This window comes from Podarcis muralis, chromosome Z (assembly GCF_964188315.1).
Source record: "Podarcis muralis chromosome Z, rPodMur119.hap1.1, whole genome shotgun sequence".
NCBI lineage: Eukaryota > Metazoa > Chordata > Lepidosauria > Squamata > Lacertidae > Podarcis > Podarcis muralis.
The window spans coordinates 16,311,852-16,333,167 of NC_135673.1; the positions used below are offsets into that span (position 1 = coordinate 16,311,852).

The 21,316-nt window shown below is 45.4% G+C and overlaps 2 protein-coding genes and 1 non-coding gene across 7 annotated transcripts in view; 2 read left to right on the forward strand and 1 right to left on the reverse strand.

The window, feature by feature from the left end:
- The window catches only part of USP20 (ubiquitin specific peptidase 20), a 37,887-nt gene extending 30,132 nt beyond the window's left edge, over positions 1 to 7,755 (reverse strand). For 3 of the 5 annotated variants that reach the window (XM_028714390.2, XM_028714391.2, XM_077922668.1), the window contains exons 1-7: positions 7,275 to 7,755; positions 3,608 to 3,705; positions 2,818 to 2,871; positions 2,511 to 2,573; positions 1,039 to 1,170; positions 332 to 428; positions 134 to 203 (exon numbers count right to left, since the gene is read on the reverse strand). In XM_028714390.2, the coding sequence (XP_028570223.2) occupies positions 134 to 203; positions 332 to 428; positions 1,039 to 1,170; positions 2,511 to 2,573; positions 2,818 to 2,871; positions 3,608 to 3,688 (497 nt within the window). In that variant the 5' untranslated portion in view covers positions 3,689 to 3,705; positions 7,275 to 7,755. The remainder of the gene's footprint in view (positions 1 to 133; positions 204 to 331; positions 429 to 1,038; positions 1,171 to 2,510; positions 2,574 to 2,817; positions 2,872 to 3,607; positions 3,706 to 7,274) is intronic. The other 2 variants (XM_028714393.2, XM_028714389.2) reach the window with 1 other exon arrangement.
- Positions 7,756 to 10,151: 2,396 nt separating this feature from the next.
- Positions 10,152 to 21,279, forward strand: CZH9orf78 (chromosome Z C9orf78 homolog). Its single transcript, XM_028715450.2, has 9 exons — positions 10,152 to 10,320; positions 12,315 to 12,374; positions 12,995 to 13,046; positions 14,112 to 14,182; positions 16,161 to 16,238; positions 16,814 to 17,011; positions 17,512 to 17,648; positions 19,104 to 19,202; positions 20,061 to 21,279. Exons 1-9 carry the CDS (start codon positions 10,238 to 10,240, stop codon positions 20,150 to 20,152), a joined length of 870 nt encoding a protein of 289 aa, XP_028571283.2. The 5' UTR covers positions 10,152 to 10,237; the 3' UTR covers positions 20,153 to 21,279.
- Positions 10,929 to 11,108, forward strand: LOC114589619 (small Cajal body-specific RNA 16). Its single transcript, XR_003704719.2, has one exon.
- Positions 21,280 to 21,316: the final 37 nt, after the last annotated feature.

Here is a 21,316-nt window from a genome sequence, read left to right on the forward strand (position 1 = left end):
GGGGGATAATGGGAATTGTAGTGCCAAACATACTGGCTGGAGGGTGATGAAGGTAGTGGTCTGAAACATCTGGAAGGCACCAACCTGGCAGTCTGTAAATAGCAATTATCTGAAAATGACTCTGAAAACCTACCAGTTTGAGAGAGCCTGGAGTGCAGCGTTCATATAGCAGGAGTTCCCAAGATTTTTCATTCCAGTAAGGCCTAGAAAAGGAATGAAAAAGGGGAGGGGATCGGAGGCTTGCTCATTATGCCCACTGCTACGTTTTTATTTTCTGTGTTCAAGCAAAAAGGAAAGGGGTATTTTCACACTCTAAGACCTTTGGATTTACCTCTTGGTTTCAGGTCATCATCTTCCGACTCAGACTCCCCTTCATCAGCAACTGCGATGGGGACGGCTTTTAGGGAATGGGTGGGTAGAGGAGAATCCTGGAAGTGAAAGTTGGGGAGTAAATATCAAAGGCAATTCTGCTTTGCCACACAGTATATTTCTCCAAACTAAGAAACAACAGCTGAGTTTTCTTTTTTCCTCCTGTCTCCTAATCCCTTCTCTTTTCATGCCATGTATTTTAGGCCTGAGGGCAGGGACTGTCTCATCACTGACATTTGTAAGCTTCCATTCATTTGGGGGCCAAAGAACGAGATTAAAATGTTTTTAATAAGTAAAAAAAGAAAAATGTTGTTATTATTTACTTAATGTGTATACCACTGCCCATCCAAAGATGCCGGGGTGGTTCACAACAGAAAAATACAAAATGAGAATACAAAACACATAATAAAACAAAAGCAAAAACAAACCAATAGATATCCTCCCACAAACACATTTAAAAAGCCATAGAATGTTAATCAGCCGAATGTCTGGTTGAAGAGAAATGTTTTAGCCTAAAGATATGTAACGAAGGTACCATACTGTGTTGTAGATCCCACTGGTCCTGACACTTCTCTGCTACATTCCAAGTTGGGATAGTCTTACACATTGACCACTTGAGCTAAGAAAAAGAGTAACTCAAAGCATCCAGCTTTGCCACAAAACACTCACCTGGTCCATGAATTTTGATGGAGGGACTGGTGTGTGGGAGGACAACCGCTGGTCCAAGAAAACCTCCTTCTCGCAGGCATAGCACCATACCCGGAACGTTGTTAGGTTTACCGTCAGGTTGTGCTTTTTGGCCTAGCGATTTTAAAACACACAAACACAGAGAGCACACCAATTAATCTGGGTTGTGTCCAGCTATGCAGTGCAGACCCATCGAAATTAATGGGCCAAAGTCAGTCATTTCCATCAGTTTCAATGATGGGATGCTGCTCTAGGTAGCAGTAACACTGACTAACAATCTTATTTTTCTGATCTATGGTACCCAAAAAGTGGGACTGTGAAATTGCACAGGCAAGATCCAACTGATCTTGAATTCTACTGCAATGCAGTCAGAGCAGAAGCAGAAGATAGAGCCTCAGGTTCAATAAGAATCTAAGCATAGCTCTGCTGGATGAGGCCAAAGGAGTGCTAGGAAGTCCAGCATCCTGCTTTCCTAGCAGCCAAGGAGCACCTGAGGGCAATTCAGAGCACCTAGTAGTGAGAGGCATATCACCTTTGATAGTAGAGGTGTAGTATAACATCCCTATGAGGGAAGGTTGCAGCATTTGGGACTTTTTAGTTTAGAGAAAAGATGAGTAAGAAGTGACATTCTAGAAGTTTATAAAACTATGCATGATATGAAGAAAGTGAATAGAGAGGCATTTTTCTCCCTCTCTTCAACAAAGCTGGATGTTGGAAGATTTAGGACAGGCAGTGCATAGTTAAGCTATAGAACTCACCCCCACATGATGAAGTGATGGCCAGAAACATAGATGGCTTTAAAAGAGGAGTGGACAAATTCATGTAGAAGAAGGCTATCTACGACTACAAATCATAATGGCTATGCTCCAGGTAGCAGTAATCCTGACTAACAATTTTATATTTCTGATCGGAGGCAGAAATTTAATGCTGCTTGGAGGTAGTAATGCTTTTGAATGCCAGCTGCTGGAAACCGCAGGAGTGGGGAGTGCTCTTGTGCTGGAATCTTGCTTGTAAGTATCCCATACGTATCTGGTTGGCCACTATGAGAAGAAGATGCTGGACTAGGTGGGCTATCAGCCTGATCCAGCAGGCCTCTTCTTACATTCTTATGCCTCAACAGGAAGCCCAAAAGCAGGACCTGAGTGAAACAAACTCTCCCCACTTGTGGTTCTGAGCAACTGGTATTCAGAGGCATATTGCCTCCAACAGTGCAGGGAAAAGATAGACACAAGAATTGGCCACAACAGTGTGTTACGTTTCCAAAATATGTCCCTCAACTAGTACAAAAAATTAGAGGACCTCAGATCTAGACAATACTTGTGTGCTTTCAAAGCAACATGGCTGAGAGAAGTGTTGAATGCTAAACATTTGGGCGGGGGGAGGGTGTTAAAATTAAGTTCCAAGGAAATTTTCCTGGCTGCTCGCTTGCTTTCTGGGGAAACTAGATCTCTTACCTGTGCATGAATGGTGCTGTGGTCAGCAAAGGATTCCCCGCAACCAACATAAGGGCAGGAAACCTGAAGTGAAACAAAGCCGATTGACAGTCACAGTGGAAACATGGCAAATGAAATTCAGAGCAATAAAAAGGTTGGTGGGTGGGTGTGGATACACACACAATGCACAGAAAATATTGCTGCTTCACACCCCAAAGGTGAAAAGTCTAACTGGTACAGTTCAGTAACTTGCTGTGAATGGCATTTTACAACAGGAAGAATAAAAGTCATGCATGAAGGAAAATGTATTTGAAAAGAATGTCTTTACCTGAAGACAGGCCCACAAGTTTGGTCCCCCTGCTCCACAAGACTGGCAAGTACCCTGTTTTCATATGAGGAGAAATAATTATCAGTGGCCTATCATCCTCAGAGACAGACTCATCATCAGACAAAGGAGTGGGGAAATGATGGACCTGCAGATGCTGAACTCGTATCAGCTCCAGCCAGTGTGGCCAATGAAGCTTGGATGATGGGAGTTGGAAGTCCACCAATATCTGGAGGGCCACAGGCCCCTCCATCCCTGATCTGAGGAGGAACATTCCCTATGGCATGCAAAAAGATGAGAGAATGCCTCTGTTCAAAAGATGTATTCCTTCATGAAAGAAGAAATGCCTCTTCTTCTTCAATCAAGTGTGGGAAAACTATGACCCTCCCTACATTGTTGGACTTGGATCTCCCATCAGCCCCAACCTGCATGCCCAGTAGTCTGGGATGATGGGAGCTGAAGTCCAACAATCAACCTGGTGTCCTCCTCTGGAGTTTGCAGGGCTCCAACTCCCGTCAGCCTCAGCCAGCATGGTCAATGGTCATGGATGATTGAAGTTGCAGTCCAGCAAGCATAGCCGAAGCTTCCCCACCCTGATGCTATGTATAACTTTTCCTCTTAGGAATGAGCTTCAGACATGTAGGGCATACTTAAGTCAGACTTGCACTGGTTTAGTAGTCCTATCTTCTCCCCAAGGATATTCTCATGGTACTGAGGATCTCCTCAACCCCAGTCTTAAAATGTATTTGTTTATGGATTGGGTAATTTTTTTTGCAAATGAATTTTTCCTTACTTTGGATTTAAGAAGCAGATCATCCTTAGTGACTTCACCTATGGAATCCAGGTGAGGACAAATGTCTCTGGGATCACCCATTTTGCACCTAGGTTCACCTGTGCGGATCAACAGAGAGAGAGAGAGAGGGACAGCAAAACAGGTCAGATTGTTTTCACATTCAGCTTGCTCATCTGTTCACGTTTTAAATGAGAGGAGCTGAACCACAAGCCTGTCTTGTTCTATTTATTTATTTATTGCATTCATATCCCACATTTTTCACCAAGGAGCTCAATGTAGTATACATGGTTCTCCCCACTGTTCTTTAATCCCCACAACAACCCTGTGAGGAAGGTTAGGCTGAGAGGCAGTGGAAAACTGAAGATCACCCAGTGAGCTTCATATATGTATCAGCCTGTCACATTCCAGTGCAGAGTTGACCTCTAGCTAGCATGGCCTTAGCTTGACATAACCTGGAGCTGACTTCAGGTCACTGGAGGAAAAAAAGGTTACTGACAAGGAAATCTACCTGGACTTGAAAACTCTGGGCCTTGTACAGATTGATACAATCTCCTGTTGCAGGAGAGCAGGTATTGAAACACACTTCTATGTCCTATGATTCAAAGGATGGTTTAGTACATGTCTGATGACCCATGAAACAAAGCACTCAGAAACTGGAAAAACTGCATACAACATTAGGGATATGTGGGGAGTTGTAGTCAAAACCAGCTGGAAGACACTAGTTTGTGGAGGAAAGCTGCAATAAAGTGAATAATAAAGTGGAACCATGACTTCTCATGAACTGGATGTCGATACTACATTGCATAAGCAGACCCTAGTCTTGAACCAACTGCCACTTTGGTCCATCCCAACACAGGATAGCCATCATGGCTAGTGGTCCTCAATAGCCTGCTGCTCCATGAATTTGTCCAGTCCTTTTTTAAAGTCATCAAAGTCTGTGGCCATCCTGTGGGAGTGAGGCCACACTATCCATTTAAAGCACAAAGCTTCCCCCAAAGAATCCTAACAAATGTAGTTTGCCCTGGACAGAGTCACAATTCCCTGCACCCTTAACCATATAATTCCTGGAATTTTTCTTTCTTTCTTTTTTTGTGGGGTGGTGGTGGAAGCCATGTGCTTTAAATGTGTATGTGCAGCTGGTATCTCTGCCACTTGAGGGTGCTGGCACTAGCAAGGAGACAAAATCTTAGGCTCTGCTAAATCAACCAAAAATGGTCGTTACTGTAGGGATTAATTTTCCCCTAGGCAGCGATTCCCAGCTACTGTGGAAAAGGAACAGATCGTTATTCTGAGTACTGGCAGAAGAGGGCAAAAACAAATGAACCTCCAAGCAACAATGACAGGAACAGAAAGCTCCAAAGAGCACTCGCAAGAATGAGCAGCCAATTGTCCTTCCAGTGAGCGAATGACGCATTACTCATCATTTTTTCCCCTTCAACAGCTGGAGCTGCTGCATCATCCAACCTGACATTTCTCTCCCTCCATTTCTCACAGATGCCTGCACCCACCCACCCATTCCTGCAGCCATGGACAGACAGACACAGACAGTCCCATTCTTTTATTTTCTTTGTCCAATATTCAGAAGTCCACCATATTTCTACAGGGTTCTGTTTGGGGCAAAAAAACGATTCCCAAAATTAAATGTAAATCAAACCAGAGACTTTGGAAACAAGTGAGAATGAAAGAAAATCAGGGTCACATTTGGCCCTCAGTCCTGAGGTTCCACACCCCTGCGCAAACAATTTACTGGTGATAACACAAGCCTTGAACGGATTAATGATTCAACTTTTTTTAGCAATCCAAGTATGCTGAAAGTCCAGAAATCATATCACTCCAAGCTAGCAAAGGCAATGAAAAGGTTTGCCATTCTTCTGGCTATCATTTCCTCTATCATCTTATAGAGTGTCGTGAGCCATGGTGGAAGGGAAAGCCTCCATTCTACCAAATAGTTACTGACCTGCCATTTTAAAAGGCACAAGTGCATTTTGTTAAATCCTACATACACCAAACCTTACTGTGACATTCACAGCTTTATCTGGGTGCAGGCACACAAGTCTGCCTACACAACACAAAGCTGCAGTTTTTCCAGTGTGCCCTCAAACTACCCAAATTTAAAACAAAAAGAAACAGCATCAGAAACCTAATTTCCATTGAATTTTTGCATCCCCGAGATTTCCAAGGAAAGAGTGGGCCAACTCCCAACACAAGCCCTCTGTTGCCACCCAACGGGCATAACTGACATCCTGTGAGGGCATATTCTGCCCTAATTAAGAAACATCAAGTCCACCTCGACCGACAGGTCCAGCTGTCACATCAACACTCTTGCGTATTATCCCAAAGCAATGCTTTCCACCATCAAGTTTCCTATATTTAAAATAAGGTTAGACAAACTCCTGGAGAATAAGGCTACATCACTGGGTACTAGTGACAATGCCTATTTGCTGGGAATCACAAATAGGAAGAGTATTGTTGCATGGCAGGCTTCCTATAGACCAAGGGTGGGGCGCCTGTGGACCTCCAGATGTTACTAAGCTACAACTCCCACATGTGCTGGGGCTGATGGGAGTTGGAGTCCCAACAACATATGGAGGGCCACAGGGTCCCCATCACTGTCAAAGGCATCTGGCTGGCCACTGAGAGAACAGGATGCTCAACTAGATGGGCCTTTAACCTTATCCCACTGCCAGGCTCTTCTTATTTGTGATCCAGACATGTTCCTATGATTGCCCTTGTGTCAGTGTCACAGAAGACAAACAGATATTGCAGAACATATGTATTATTATTTTTTAAAGGACATATTCTATCTACATTATAGTTTAATACTGAAATACCATCACTATCCCAGTTCAATGCTGTCAGTCAAATTTGATGTACATAATTATAGACAATTGAGGGGTGTAAATTTCAGACCACTCCGCAGAAAAGGGACATAAAAATCATGTTAAACAGTAACCAATATTAGGTGATCAGAACTTTGAAACAAACTCTTCCTTTCAGAGTAACTCATTAAACAACAATGCACACACAAATCCACAACCAAAGATCTCCCCCTTTCAAGAGGAAACATCTGAAGAAAATATTTTAAAATCCATCTTCATACCCCACTTCCCAAAAAGTAATGTCACATTACAAAGCAGGGTGAGACGGGGAGAATCATGAACTTGTCTGGAGCTGTTCCCCCCCCCCATTAGATTTTCCGCTAAAAATAATGAACGGGCACAGCTGGCTGCCCCACCCCAAATTAAGCACATGTGACAGATTCTCCCCACACAAACCCAAATGTAATAGTGTTAATAAAATTATAAAGGCATCGACCTCTCCCAGTATCTCCACATAGTAGTAACAGGGGACTGATACATTAATAATGCCCCCATAGGAATAAACAGCAGTTAATGCATTAAGGTTCCCCATAATAATAAAGGGGGGGAAGGTTGATACATTAATGATTTTAAAGAAAAATCAACTTGGACCTCCTCTTCCCACCACTCAAGCTAACGGTGGTGTGCATTAAAAGGGCTGCTCCCTCCCTTCATTCCCTCCTTGGGTCAATATCAGAAAGCATTTTATTAAAACCCCAACTTTCAAGTGGCTGATGGCTCCCCCATACCGATTTCTTTTTGGGGGGTGACCCAATTTGCATCTGCCCCGCTCCAAAATCGCCACCTACCTCACCGTTCCCTCCTGGAACGCCCTTCTCCGGGGCGACGGGCCAGGCGAGGCCGGTGCTTCGGGTACCCCAACTAGGCCCAAGACTGCCGCCGCCCCGCGCTCATCGTCCTCTCTGCAAGCCTAAGAGGTTCGGGGTATCCAAGGCCAAATGCGGGGGAAGGTTTTCCCTTTCTCAGGTAGGTCGCTGTTGCCCCTGCTCAGGCCTCCTCGGGAGGAGGAAAGGCGGCTGCCTGACAGCAGCTCGGATGAGATGGGCGGTTTTGACAGGAGAAGGAGCAGGCGGAGGAAGAGGAGGAGGAGGTGGTACCAGCAGCCGGGCTGGGAGGGAACAGAGGCGGGCCTGGAGGCGGGGATAGGGAGCGAAGGAGGCCGTTGCCACTACCGAACAGTAGCATGAAAATGCGAATTCCTCAGAAACCAGGGACGTTCTACTCATGTAGAATAGAATGTCCGTGTTTTCTGAGGAATGTTGGTCGCGCTCGAGCGAGCACACCCTGTTCTCTCAATGCCCCCCTAAGAGAAAAAGCGTTGGTGATACGGGGCGGAGGCGGGGGAAGACAGTGGGGCAGCTGCCCCCCAAATCAAGTAAATCAAGTAAATCAATAAAAAAACATAACTGAGGTTCTGCCCCCTCCCTAACATGAAGCCTGTCTCCCTTAACATAAATCCTGGGTTACATCCCTGGTGCCCCACTAGTATGGGATCTGATTTGAAGAGCCTCCTGATCAGTTTGTGACTCTCCATAAAGCATCCTACAGTTTGTGTGTCCCCACCCCCACGGAAAAAAAATCATCTGCCAAGAATAGTATCCATCCCATATGTCACCAGAAGAGAAAAATTGTGCCCCCAAAATATAGGGTTTAAAGGAAAGAGCTTCCTACTCAGAATATGTGTCGCCTCCTCCAGCACCAGCACACCCCCCCAAAAAAAATCCATCAGCAATAGCTATGGCTTTTTAGAATATGGTCTCTGCTTCCTTGACAGCGGTTGTTGCCCCTGCAGATTAGAGGCTGGCAAATGTTGTCCCCATCTTCAAAAGGGGGGGGGGGGAGAAGAAGGCCCTGGTAACTACAGAAGGGTCATAGAATCATAGAATCATAGAGTTGGAAGAGACCACAAGGGCCATCAAGTCCAACCCCCTGCCAAGCAGGAAACACCATCAGAGCACTCCTGACATATGGTTGTCAAGCCTCTGCTTAAAGACCTCCAAAGAAGGAGACTCCACCACACTCCTTGGCAGCAAATTCCACTGTCAAACAGCTCTTACTGTCAGGAAGTTCTTCCTAATGTTTAGGTGGAATCTTCTTTCTTGTAGTTTGGATCCATTGCTCCGTGTCCGCTTCTCTGGAGCAGCAGAAAACAACCTTTCTCCCTCCTCTATATGACATCCTTTTATATATTTGAACATGGCTATCATATCACCCCTTAACCTCCTCTTCTCCGGGCTAAACATGCCCAGCTCCCTTAGCCGTTCCTCATAAGGCAACGTTTCCAGGCCTTTGACCATTTTGGTTGCCCTCCTCTGGACACGTTCCAGTTTGTCAGTGTCCTTCTTGAACTGTGGTGCCCAGAACTGGACACAGTACTCCAGGTGAGGTCTGACCAGAGCAGAATACAGTGGCACTATTACTTCCCTTGATCTAGATGCTATACTCCTATTGATGCAGCCCAGAATTGCATTGGCTTTTTTAGCTGCCACGTCACACTGTTGGCTCATGTCAAGTTTGTGGTCAACCAAGACTCCTAGATCCTTTTCACATGTACTGCTCTCAAGCCAGGTGTCCCCCATCTTGTATTTGTGCCTCTCATTATTTTTTTTTGCCCAAGTGCAATACTTTACATTTCTCCCTGTTAAAGTTCATCTTGTTTGTTTTGGCCCAGTTCTCTAATCTGTCAAGGTCGTTTTGAAGTGTGATCCTGTCCTCTGGGGTGTTAGCCACCCCTCCCAGTTTGGTGTCATCTGCAAATTTGATCAGGATGCCTTTGAGTCCATCATCCAAGTCGTTGATAAAGATGTTGAATAAGACCGGGCCCAAGACAGAACCTTGTGGCACCCCACTAGTCACTCTTCTCCGGGATGAAGAGGAACCATTGATGAGCACCCTTTGGGTTCGGTCAGTCAGCCAGTTACAAATCCACTGAGTGGTAGCATAGTCAAGACCGCATTTTGATATCAAACCAGGAAAGGTATTAGAATAGATAACTAAACAGAAAAGGATGCTGTGATCCTTTTCTGATCCCCAGCATGGGTTTCTCAAAAACAAATCTTGCCGGATGAATCTTGTCTTCTATGGGGGCTTTTAAGCAGAGGTTGGATGGTCATCTGCCATAGATTATTTAGTTGAGACTCATGCATTGCAGGGGCTGGACTAGATGACCCTTAGGATCCCTTCCAACTTCACAATTCTGTGATTCTATGTGCAACACATTGAGCCCCTTGGAGGAAAAGGTGGGGCACAAATTGAGTACGTACTAAACCACTAGCGAGGGATGAGGGGTTATGAATGCTTCACAAGCTTGGGAATAAAAATTAAGATATTAATCTGTACAGAGCCATGCTCACTGATGTCGCTATGTAAATAAATAAATGATGATGATGACGAATGTTTTGAAGAACATACAGGTTTCCTGCAAAACCCTCAACTGCTTTCTTGGGGAACAAACACAGAGACACTCACGCACTCTCAGCCAAGGTCACCCCTCTCTTCTGCGCCCCCATGCGCGCCCCCTACCGCGCGTTTGCACGTAGGGGAATCAGAACTAACATCAACCCTGCCGACCTCCCAAACCGCTGGACAGCGCCACACTCTTGCCCACACATTCTAAGGGCAAAGCGACGCGGAAGCGGCTTCGGCGTGTCACTCTAACGGCGCGAGGAGCAAGGCGGAGACACGGAAGCGGCCATTGTTCCTCCCGCAAGCGACGGGGGGGAAAGGGTTCGCCGCCAACACAGCCGGGGACATGCCTGCGGGGAAGGCTTTCCGTCGGAGGAAGGTGGACTCTGACGAGGATGACGAGGATGCGCAGGTCACCGAGGATGTCCGGTGGGTGCTAGGGGAGTGCACGACACGCACACCCCACCTTAGTTAAACATCGGGGTTGGAAAGTGGTTTGGGGGTCGGATTCTCTTGCAAAGTGGTTGGTACGTTTATTTTAATGACGACTGTTGTTGTTGTCCTCCAAAAAGCTCCAGGAAAGGTTCGTGGTTCACTTTCCTTCCTCCGTGCTGTATTGTATCTTCACAGCAGCTTTGTAAAGTAGGTTAGGCTGAGAGATTGGCCCAGCTTCATAAAGTAAGCCCTTCATAGACTGAGCAGGATCTGTTCTCAGACGTCCCTGGTTTAATTAACCACTACAATCACGCTGGCTCTTAGTAGAAGAGATATGTTTTTCTTTATATTTTTCTACAGCAGGGGCCAGGGGGCAACATGTTCTTGATATCTTCTCCTGGTACCTGTGATGCTTCTGAGTCTGCCCCTCCAGCTTCCTTGGACATGAGTTAGTGCGGGTGGTTACCTTTTCCCCTTTGTATTATTTGTATGCTGCTTTTCCACCCATAAAAAAGCATGCTCACTGTGGCTTACAACAAAGAAACAGGGGTGCATTTCAAACATACACTACAAAAACAATTTCATAATACCATACCAGAACCATGGGCTGGGAAATGGTTGCTGGGTAGCAGGGCCTCCTGTGGTCCTGCCTTGTACCAGCTAGGCTGAACTTGCCCTAAATGAAAACCTGGCACACTCCTTTCTAGGGTCTGCCCTGCACAGTAACAGGTATGAGCATTCTAGCAGCAGCTTGATGGTCATGTATGATACAGCATACGGATCTGTTGCAACATGCAGAGAAAACCCAGACTGTGTTCTGTACTGTCACTGACAGACTTAGATACGGCAATATCTGAATTGAAAGACAGGCATAGGCCATAGGTTCAGGCTACAAGGGGTAAGTTGCCCAGTTTAATGCTTTTTAACTTTGGTAGACTTAGTCGTAGATTTGCAAAATTCATTTGTTATACTGATTAAACTTTGCCCCTGTTTCAGATTGCCTCTGGGCAACATATTATTCAATATTATCAATTTATTCAAGACTGCCTATTTATTATACTGAATAAATTATTTGGTATATGCAAAGAGATTTGAGGAGGAATGTGAGCCCTTCAAAGTGTTTTTGGAATTTGAAACAGAATTAAAGTTGGTAATCCTTTAAAAAAAAAATCAAAACCAAAATATAATAGTATACCAAAACCCACATCTCAGTACTATAAATATAATAATATTACTTAAAACAACATGCAGCATCCAATAGCAACAATAACAAGGGAGCTTCACATTTTCATCTTAGTCCTAGAACCACCCTTCCCAGGATGTTGCTCACAGTCCCCTTTCCTGCAACAGCTTCTTATAAGGTTTCCAAGGGTGGGGCAGCAGCTGGAAACACCCCTCCCATGATATCGCTCCATAGAGTAGAGGGCAGAAGTAAGGAAGAGAAATAGAGCTAAAGGGGGAAGAGTGTTTAATTCTACTGAATCTTAACTTTTATCCAGACCCCTTGGGGAAGTGATGTGTGCATGAGTACACATTTTCTGTCTCTCATGAGGGTGGGGGCTTGTCTGGAAGAGACAAGTGCCTGGGGTAGAGAGTGCTCACAACACATTATCAAAAATTCAAATGTGCCCATAGGCCCCAAAATGTTGATAATTCCCAAGGAATAATTTATTTCATTTTGATTTAATATTTATGTGCTTTTTCCAGCAGCAGGGTATCTAGAGGGGGTGGGCGGCAGGACACACTGGGCACCACTTGCACTTACCATGGGGCCTGCAGTGCACCTGAGCCACGCATCTCTCCTAGGAGTGACAAGGTGGCTCTGGTGCCTGCAGTCACCACACCACCTGAAAGGGTAGTGTGAGGCTCATGGCCACCGGCCGCCTCCCCCTCATGCAGGACATGGACTCCTGTAAACCACCACACCACTTGAAAATGGTTTCCCATACTATTGTGTGTTTATGTGTTGTGTCTCCCACCCCCCACAGGCTAAAACTAGAGGAAGCAAAAGAAGTGCAGAGTCTAAGGAGGAGGCCAAATGGAGTGAGGTAAGTGGTGTCCAGGAGTTCTTCTAACTGTAAAGATCCTCAGACTTCAGAGACACTGTGGCCATGGATGTCTTTGATCTGTTGTGGGACACTGACTTCCCAAGAAGCTCAGCTTTTTTTCCTGGGGATTCATTTGCTTTTGAAAAGTTTCAGGTACCCATGATTGCAAAACTAATTTTTGGCCATGCTTGCTGGGGCTGATGGGAGTTGTCTGGAGGAAGTAGCTCACATATTCTCTCACAACAACTCTGCCGCATAGATCGGATAGAGAAAGAGTGACCGGCCTGAGGTCACCCAGTCAGTTTCATGGCTGCGTGAGGATTGGAACCCGAGCCTTTACCCAACCTGGTGCCCTCCAGATGTTTTGGACTACAGATCTCATCTGTTCCAATATCATATGATTGTGTTGACTAGGGCTAATGGAAGTTGTAGTCCAAAAACATCTGGAGGTCATCAGGTTAAGGAAAGTTACTCTAACCAGTATTCCTACACCACACTGGCTCTGAATACTGTTCATTCAGGTGCCACTGGTTGCTGCAGATTGCCATGCATTGTCAAACCTGAGAGCACATTGGGAGCGTTGCTGCTGGATGACCTGAATTTCTTTTGTGTATTTGAAGTGCGGCTGCTCTGCTCGTGGGGGAGAAATTACAAGAAGAAACCACCCTGGCGGTAAGATTGAACTTTTGTCATTTATCTTACCTAGATAGAACCGTAAAAAAAAAAAAGAAGAAGAAGAATTCAAGATCCTTAGGCACAGTTCATCACCTTTTCCCCCTTTGCCTGTCCTAAACAAGGCTGACAGAAACATTTCAGATTCCTAGCTAATGGTGTTACGCTTTCTCTGCACAATATTGACAAGGGCTCTGTTTGAACTGCTTTAGCAGTTCTTATGGGATCCAGTTGACCTCGGCAAAGTTAGGACTTCATTACTTACAAATAGATTGCCTTAAATGTTGTTTTAGATGTGAATGTGATCTTATACAGTGGAACCTTGGTTCTCAAATGGCCTAGTTGCCGAACAAATCGGCTCCCAAACACCGCAAACCCGGAAGTAAGTGTTCTGGTTTGCAAATGTTTTTCAGAAGCCAAATGTCCGACGCAACTTCCACTTGAGTGCAGGAAGCTCCTGCAGCCAATCGGAAGCTGCGCCTTGGTTTTCGAACGGTTTCGAGAGTTGAACCCCGGAACAGATTAAGTTCGAGAACCAAAGTACCACTGTATTAAACTTGATCACTTTTATTCCGCTTCTGTTGTGTGCGATAGATGGATACCATATAAAAGAAAGTAGGGTGAGTTAAATATGTGTGTTGTTACCAGCTCAACCCCTAGTAAGTGCAGAACTGTTACAGAATTCTTTACCCTTAAATAAGCATTCATAAAAGTACAGCCTTACAGTGCAATCCTGACTGGGTTTACGCAGAAGTAAGTTCCACTGAATTCAGTAGGAATTAATCCAAGGGAAGTGAATGTGTACGATTGCAGCCATCCTGTGTACACCCACCTGAGAGTGAGACCTATCGAGCACAGCAAGACTAACGTCTTAGAAAACATGCCCTATGACATTTGTGTGATGGAAATGTAGCCCAATGACGTATTCCTCTGGCCCCACCCACCACTGGAACGTGTCCCCCATGAAGGGATACAGCCCTCTGGCTGGAAAAAAAATCCCCACCTCTGTTATACTGCAATAAGTAGGATCAGATCATGGACTGTCTTCCTTCCTCTTCCCACCAGGATGATCCCTTTAAAATAAAGACCGGTGGAATGGTGGACATGAAGAAACTGAAAGAACGGGGCAAGGAGAGGTATGGATAAACATTCCATACTCAGATAATAAACAAAGAATACTCCCACCCAATAATTAGCAGATAAACAACTTTTTTTCCCCTTTAACCACCCCACCCAAAAATCTGTTATCAGACTAGCTGTTGCAAATCATTGGTGAGTGGGTCCAGCATCCTCCTCCAGGGATGGTCCGGCATCTCTCCTCTCCCTTTGGGGGAAGCAGTAGCAAGGAAAAGAAGGAAGACTGTAGCAAAAGTTCTACCTGCTTTGCTGTTGGTATGGCTACTGCTAGCACTGGTATCAATATATCGCCCAGGACCAGTACCAGGACCAGCAGGGGGGACCGCAATGACAGCTTCACTCAGCGGTATATCGTTGGTGATACCACCACCACTCTTGAGTCCCTCTGTCTCCAGTGCCCAGTGTGCTGAGGAAGAAAAAAATCTAGCCAGGAGCTAGAGGCAGAGGGACTCAAGCGGCAGCAGTTTCTCCAGTGATATACTGCTGGTGAAACTTCCATTGCACTCTGCCCTGGCATCGCTGATACAGCTTGTTCCTCCCTCTGCTTCTTTAAACTGTTTGGCTAATGAACATACTGCTGCCATCCCCTCAGCAAAGCAACTCTATGGAGCCCCCAATCCACCACCAGCTTGCAGGAGCCACCGGTGGGAAGGGGGCACCGTTAAAGTTCTCCCCCTCTACAGCTGAGAGAGCCCCTACCCCGCTCCTCCTTGCATGCGAGTAGGAGCGAGAACGGGGCTCCTCAGCTGGGAAGTGCAAAGCCCGTCCTTCCCTGGTGATAGAACCACGACCCCACTCCTGCTTGCGCACAAGTAGGAACAGGATCGGGGCTGCAGCCTTGGTTTGGCTACCGCCAGGCTGCCTCCATCTGGGAGGGTGTGCTGCACCTTTCCTACCAGAAAGACAGAGCTCACCCTCCCAGTAGAAGGCAGTCAGGTGGCGTAAGGATTCTTTGATGCTGCTTGCAGGCCCAGCCCTTGCCAGCAGCCCCTCTCCCCAAGTCACGGATAGGGTGGCTTCACACCTCGCGCCTTGCAGACTTTGCCCGGGAGGGTGGACTCTATCTTTCCTCCTGGGGTGAACAACCCCCAGAGAAAAGAGGCAGTGTGCACCCACACAGGCTAAGGCTAAGGCAGTCAAAAGCACGAAACCTGAAACGCACTCACCCACCCCTCACACTGGCAAAGGCAGAGGCAGCCTGGCCAAGGAGCCCCAGGGTCCTTGCTGCTCAGGCACGAGTGGCAGGGACACCGGAGCTGGCTCTGCTGGGGGCAGGCACCCTCCTGCCCCCAGCAGAGCCTGGCCAAGGAGCCCCGATTCCCCTGCTGGTCATGCACAAGCGGCAGGGGACTCTGGGGGCAGGAGCCTTTTCGCACCCCCAGCTGAGCAGCAGGCTGGAGCAAGCTGTATTGGCCACAGCCTGCAAAGCACCAAGGTGAAAGTGCCTCAGCTCCTATGGTGAGAGCTGTAGCAGTTTCACCTGGCACCTCGCTGACTGGGGCCAGTACAGCTTTTTACAACATCACAATTTCTCGCCAAACCACAGTGTTTGGCTGGTGATACACTGTGATGTTGAAAACCCAACATCACCCAGCCCTAGCTACTGCTCTCCTGCTGCTGCTGGTGTTGGCCACCACAGCATCTTTTGGGGGTGAATTTCACAGTTTAATTATGCACTATGTAAATAAGTACATTCTTTCGTCCCATCTTCCAGCATTCAGCTTCACTGGATGGCCCCAAATTCTAGTATTACTGGAGAAGGTGAAACAGTTCTTTATCTGTCAAAATAAATGAAACTTTAAAATGCTTATCTTTGACTACATCAGAATCATGGTGTGGTATACATTTGCTAGCTCAACTGTAGTTTAGAGGAAACCATGGTTTGGCTTAACATCTCAGATGAGACATTGACATTTTAACAAATTATTTGTTACTGGTTAAAATAGCTCCCCCACCTCCCTGTCTCTTTTTTTCCAGGATCAGCGAAGAAGAGGACCTCAACCTTGGGACTTCTTTTTCCGCAGAGACCAACAGGAGGGATGAAGATGCTGATATGTAAGAATCTTGTCACATCCTGTTTAGTAGACTAATTTGGCAGGAGTAAGGACTCCTTTATTGTCCATAGTGCACACTTATCATTCTTACCGTCCAAATGTTCCTATTGGCACTTCCTGTTGTTCTGTGCTTAAGAACATAAGAAGAGCTTGATTGCTGGATGATTCCAAAGCCCACCTCAATCCAACATCTTGTTTTGTACAATGGCCAATCAGATACCTTCCGGAAGCCCACAAGAAGGGCAAAAGACCAATAGCCTACCCATATCATTTTTTGTCATCGTCCCTCCACCCCACCCCAGCAATTGGTCTTCAGTGGTACAAGTAGGATTTGCAATAAAATACTGCCAAAAATCAATCTAGGCCCAGAGTCAGCCCAGTGACATTGGGCAGTCAGCAAGCCCATGGGAGGACCCCACCACCTACTCTGCTGCCAACCAAAAATGCTGACCACAGCCTGCCACCAAGGCCCTGTGTGAAGGCCTGGTGTTCTGACACCTGAAACTTAGCAGGGATGTGCAGCCCCACATAGATTGAGTGTGTTCTTGACTACTGCTCTTCTGACTCCCTGTTCAGGATGAAGTACATTGAAACTGAGCTGAAGAAAAGAAAGGGAATTGTGGAAAATGAGGAGCAGAAAGTGAAGCAGAAGAACGCCGAAGACTGTCTGTATGAGCTGCCTGAGAGCATTCGGGTCTCTTCAGCTAAGAAGACTGAGGAGATGCTGTCCAATCAGATGCTGAGCGGCATTCCAGAGGTGGACCTTGGAATTGAGTAGGTGACTTGGGTGGTACTTGTTTATTTCAAGCATTTTTACCCTTAAAAAAGGCTCTCAGAGCAGCCTGCAAATATTGGTAACAAGACAGTCTCAGAGCAATCCATAACCTCAACAAAATACCCATCAAATGGACTTGTCTGATTTAGGAACTACATGCAAAACTCCAAGCTGGTGAGAAGTTTTAGGCATGTAGTCTATCTGGAGGTTCCACTGCGTCAAAGGCCTAAAAGAGAATCTCCAGTGGCCTTCACCCATTAATAAGCCAGGTTTTGTTTCCTAGCTGAATAGGGGGTCTCCTAACAAATTTTCAGCACCCTGAACAAACTACAGCTCCCAGGATTCTTTGGGAAAGCCATGTCTCCTTAAAGGGGTATGATAGTGCTTTATGTGTATAGTACTGGTGATGCTTGGGTTGCCTTTCCCCATCAAATGTGCGGTGATCGTCTCTACTTTGCACGAAGAGAACCTCATATACTTATATTTCTTTTCCTTTCAGAGCTAAGATCAAAAACATCATTTCCACCGAGGAGGCCAAAGCACGATTGCTGGCCGAGCAGCAAAACAAAAAGAAAGACAGCGAAACCTCCTTTGTCCCAACAAACATGGCTGTCAACTACGTCCAGCACAACAGATGTGAGTCTCAGGCATGGCTGTGTTGCCCTCTTTGCATAAGGGCTGGTTGGGCAGACGCTGATCCAAACACTGGTCTAGGCCTCTTTGCCTGTGCTTTGGACAACCTGTTCTTTTTGAGGGACTGCAGAGCATAAGTATTGCCAGAGAGAAGAGAAACCACACACAAACATGCCTGCTGTGATGTGAACAGGAACTAAATTGATTAAGAAATTGTTGTATGGGGGAATCAGTTCTGAGTAATCCTAGTAGGGAAAGGAAACTAAGGAGGTCTGACTAGTTTTGGTTTTGTATAGAATTTGGTAGCAGCATAGGCAGAGGGCCTTCTCGGTAGTGGCACCCGCCCTGTGGAACGCCCTCCCACCAGATGTCAAAGAGAAGAACAACTACCAGACTTTTAGAAGACATCTGAAGGCAGCCCTCTTTAGGGAAGCTTTTAATGTTTAACAGATCATTGTATTTTAATACTTTGTTGGAAGCCTCCCAGAGTGGCTGGGGAAATAAATTATTATTATTATTATTATTATTATGCAAAGTAAAGCTTGTTCCTTCTAATCCAGTCACAGTGGCACATTTGTAATCTTGCAAATTCGACTCCTGGTACTGTGGTTACTGTCTTCTAGATGTTGGGTAAACTCTGGCCTGTTTTTTAGAGATCTGAATACTACTACCAGTTTAGCTGGAATCCTGAACTGATTGGGTAGACACTGAAACATTGTGTTGTAGGTCCCACTTACGTAACTTGCACTGTTATAATTTCTGTAAGATGCCTCGAGAGCATTGTTTTGAAGTGGTAGATAACCTATTGATGAATAAACTTACAAATGGTATTATCTCCAGCATCATCAGCATTACCACCATCATTTCTATACAGCTGTTCATATTCAGTGTTTTAAACATTTCCAAAACTTGGTAAAAAATACTGGCTCAAATCACAGAGAGCACTGTATTCTCAGAACAGATGTTTAGGTGCTTCTGGAAATGCTTTCATCCCTGATGTAAACGAAAGTACTGGTTCAGACATAATGCTAAACCCTGGCTCGGAGCTATGTAAATGAGCCTTTAAGGACCTTATGGTCTGCCAGCTACCCTTTCCTCGTTCTTCCTTCATGCATCATGATTGCCTCCCTTCCTGGTTTCAAAACTGTAGTGTGCTGCTCTGACTGAACTAGGTTTGCACTTACCCGTCACACCAGGATTGGAAACCATGGTTTCAAGAACAAGGCAAGCCATAGTTGCTGGTTTCAGATGCCATAGCAAACAGTGGTTTGATGAAACCAGGACAAAAATCTGAATTGAAGCAAACCAAATGCAGAGAAGAGAAGGAACCTTGGAACCCCAAAGACATAAAAGGCTCATTCACAAAGCCCAATACTATGATTTGGTGTTGGATCTGAATTGGACCGTTGTCTTAAACTCTGCTGTCCTGCATTATTGTAATATTCTGAATCCTTCCAGTTTATCATGAAGAGCTGAATGCACCAGTACGGAGAAACAAAGAAGAACCCAAAGCCCGTCCCCTCAGGGTGGGAGATACCGAGAAACCAGAACCTGAGAGTAAGTTCCTGCAAAACATCAGTGTGTGGATATCTGGAATGCCTGTGTGTGTCCACAACTTGCATACATAAGCTGCCTTTGTCTTCTGACTCTCAGCTCTGAGGCGGTTAACATGCAGGTGGGGCATGAATCTTAGAGGGTCTTAAGTTTTACTCACAGTGGATGGATCCATTAAAAATTAATAACCATGACAAAGTTAGGTCCATTAATTTCAGTGGCTCTAATCTGAACAAAACTTAAATATCATTCAGAGACTTAACTATATATGGCCTTCATGCAGGTGGTCTGCCACTGAGCTGCATCCCTTCTCCATGCCTACGCTGCTGTAGTTCTCCTGCTCCAGGAAATATGTTCTTATATTCTCTTTCATAATAATCAGTTCCCGGCATAATAATTGCTTGTAGTGTTGGGGATTCAGAAATAGAACCTGGAGATTCTCTTTAGCTATCCTTGCTAATTTGGAAGATCTTTCCTACCACTGATAGACACATCCTCCACCAAGGAAAATGGAATCCTTCATAGCAGCATGGACCATTTATTTATTTTTTTAGCTTTGTCTATTTTACCCCTGAATGACAAGTTGAAATTTGTTCCTCTATGCAACTGTTTAAAAATATATAGGAGCCCCTGCCTCTTTTTTGCTTGTGGGCACCCTAAAGGAAGAAAAAAATAGGCATATATGATGTTTCCCATTTTTAAAACAAACAAGAAGTTACATTTGGGACTAATTCTGGATTAGGTCTGGAAAGGTTGAAGGCTACCTCTTGGCATCACATAAGCTTTTATTTAAATCTCATCGCTTATCATCTCTTTATAAAAGTTGATTTAATTAAGGTTCCCTCTTTCTTTATAACATAGGGTCCCCACCAAATCGCAAACGCCCCCCAAATGAGAAGGCAACCGACGACTATCACTATGAGAAGTTCAAGAAGATGAACCGGCGGTACTGAAGCTGGCTTTTCCAGAACGCAAAAATTCCTTTTCAGATATTAAGGGCAAATACACAGGGGACTTTGAGAAGGTGGGGGTTCGCTTAGAATCATCCCTGCAACTGGGAACTATTTTTGTAAACAGCTTTGTGGTTTTTTTGTTTGTTTTTGCACTCAAGCAGTGTTTTATGAAATAAAATAATTAAAATTACAGTGGAATCTCAAGCAAAGGGAAGATTCTAAGTGCATTTACCTTAGCCATGGGTAGACAAACTAAGGCCCGGGGGCCAGATCTGGCCCAATCGCCTTCTAAATCTGGCCCACGGACGGTCCGGGAATCAGCGTGTTTTTACATGAGTAGAATGTGTTCTTTTATTTAAAATGCATCTCTGGGTTATTTGTGGGGCATAGGAATTCATTCATTCCCCCCCCCCAAAAAAAAATATAGTCCGGCTCCCCACAAGGTCTGAGGGACAATGGACCACCCCCCTGCTGAAAAAGTTTGCTGACCCCTGACCCAAGCCTACTTAAATACCCCCTCCCTGCTAAATATGGGAATGTTTGATATCAAGCTAACACATGGGGTGGAGTGGGGGGGACAGATCTGAGATGCAACTTGTGTGCATATGGGATGTGCCCAATCTCCCTTCCCCTCATTAAGCCACACCCCATAAGCTTGATTAAAGTTGCTGAAAGAGTAGAATGTCTGGATGTTGGCAGCTTCCGTTGTCCAAAGGAAGAATAGCTCTTCAAGTGTGAATATTCCTTATGACTTCTGGATGAAGAAGAGTAGAAGAGTTTGGATTTGACATCCCACTTTCACTGCCCTAAGGAGTCTCAAAGCGGCTAACAATCTCCTTTTCCCTCCTCCCCGCATAACAAACACTCTGTGAGGTGAGTGAGGCTGAGAGACTTCAGAGAAGTGTGACTGGCCCAAGGTCACCCAGCAGCTGCATGTGGAGGAGCGGGGAAGCGAACCCGGTTCACCAGATTTCGAGTCCACCGCTCTTAACCACTACACTACGCTGGTGTTAGTTCTGCCTAAGCATCCTCCATAGGCCTACTTATACAGCAGTTCCTGATTTGCCCTTCTCATGTTTATAATGTGTGTGTGTTTTCAATAATAAAACTTTCTATTTTAAAACACAGTTGGAGTATCTTTATTTCCCTCCCGCCTTTTTAATA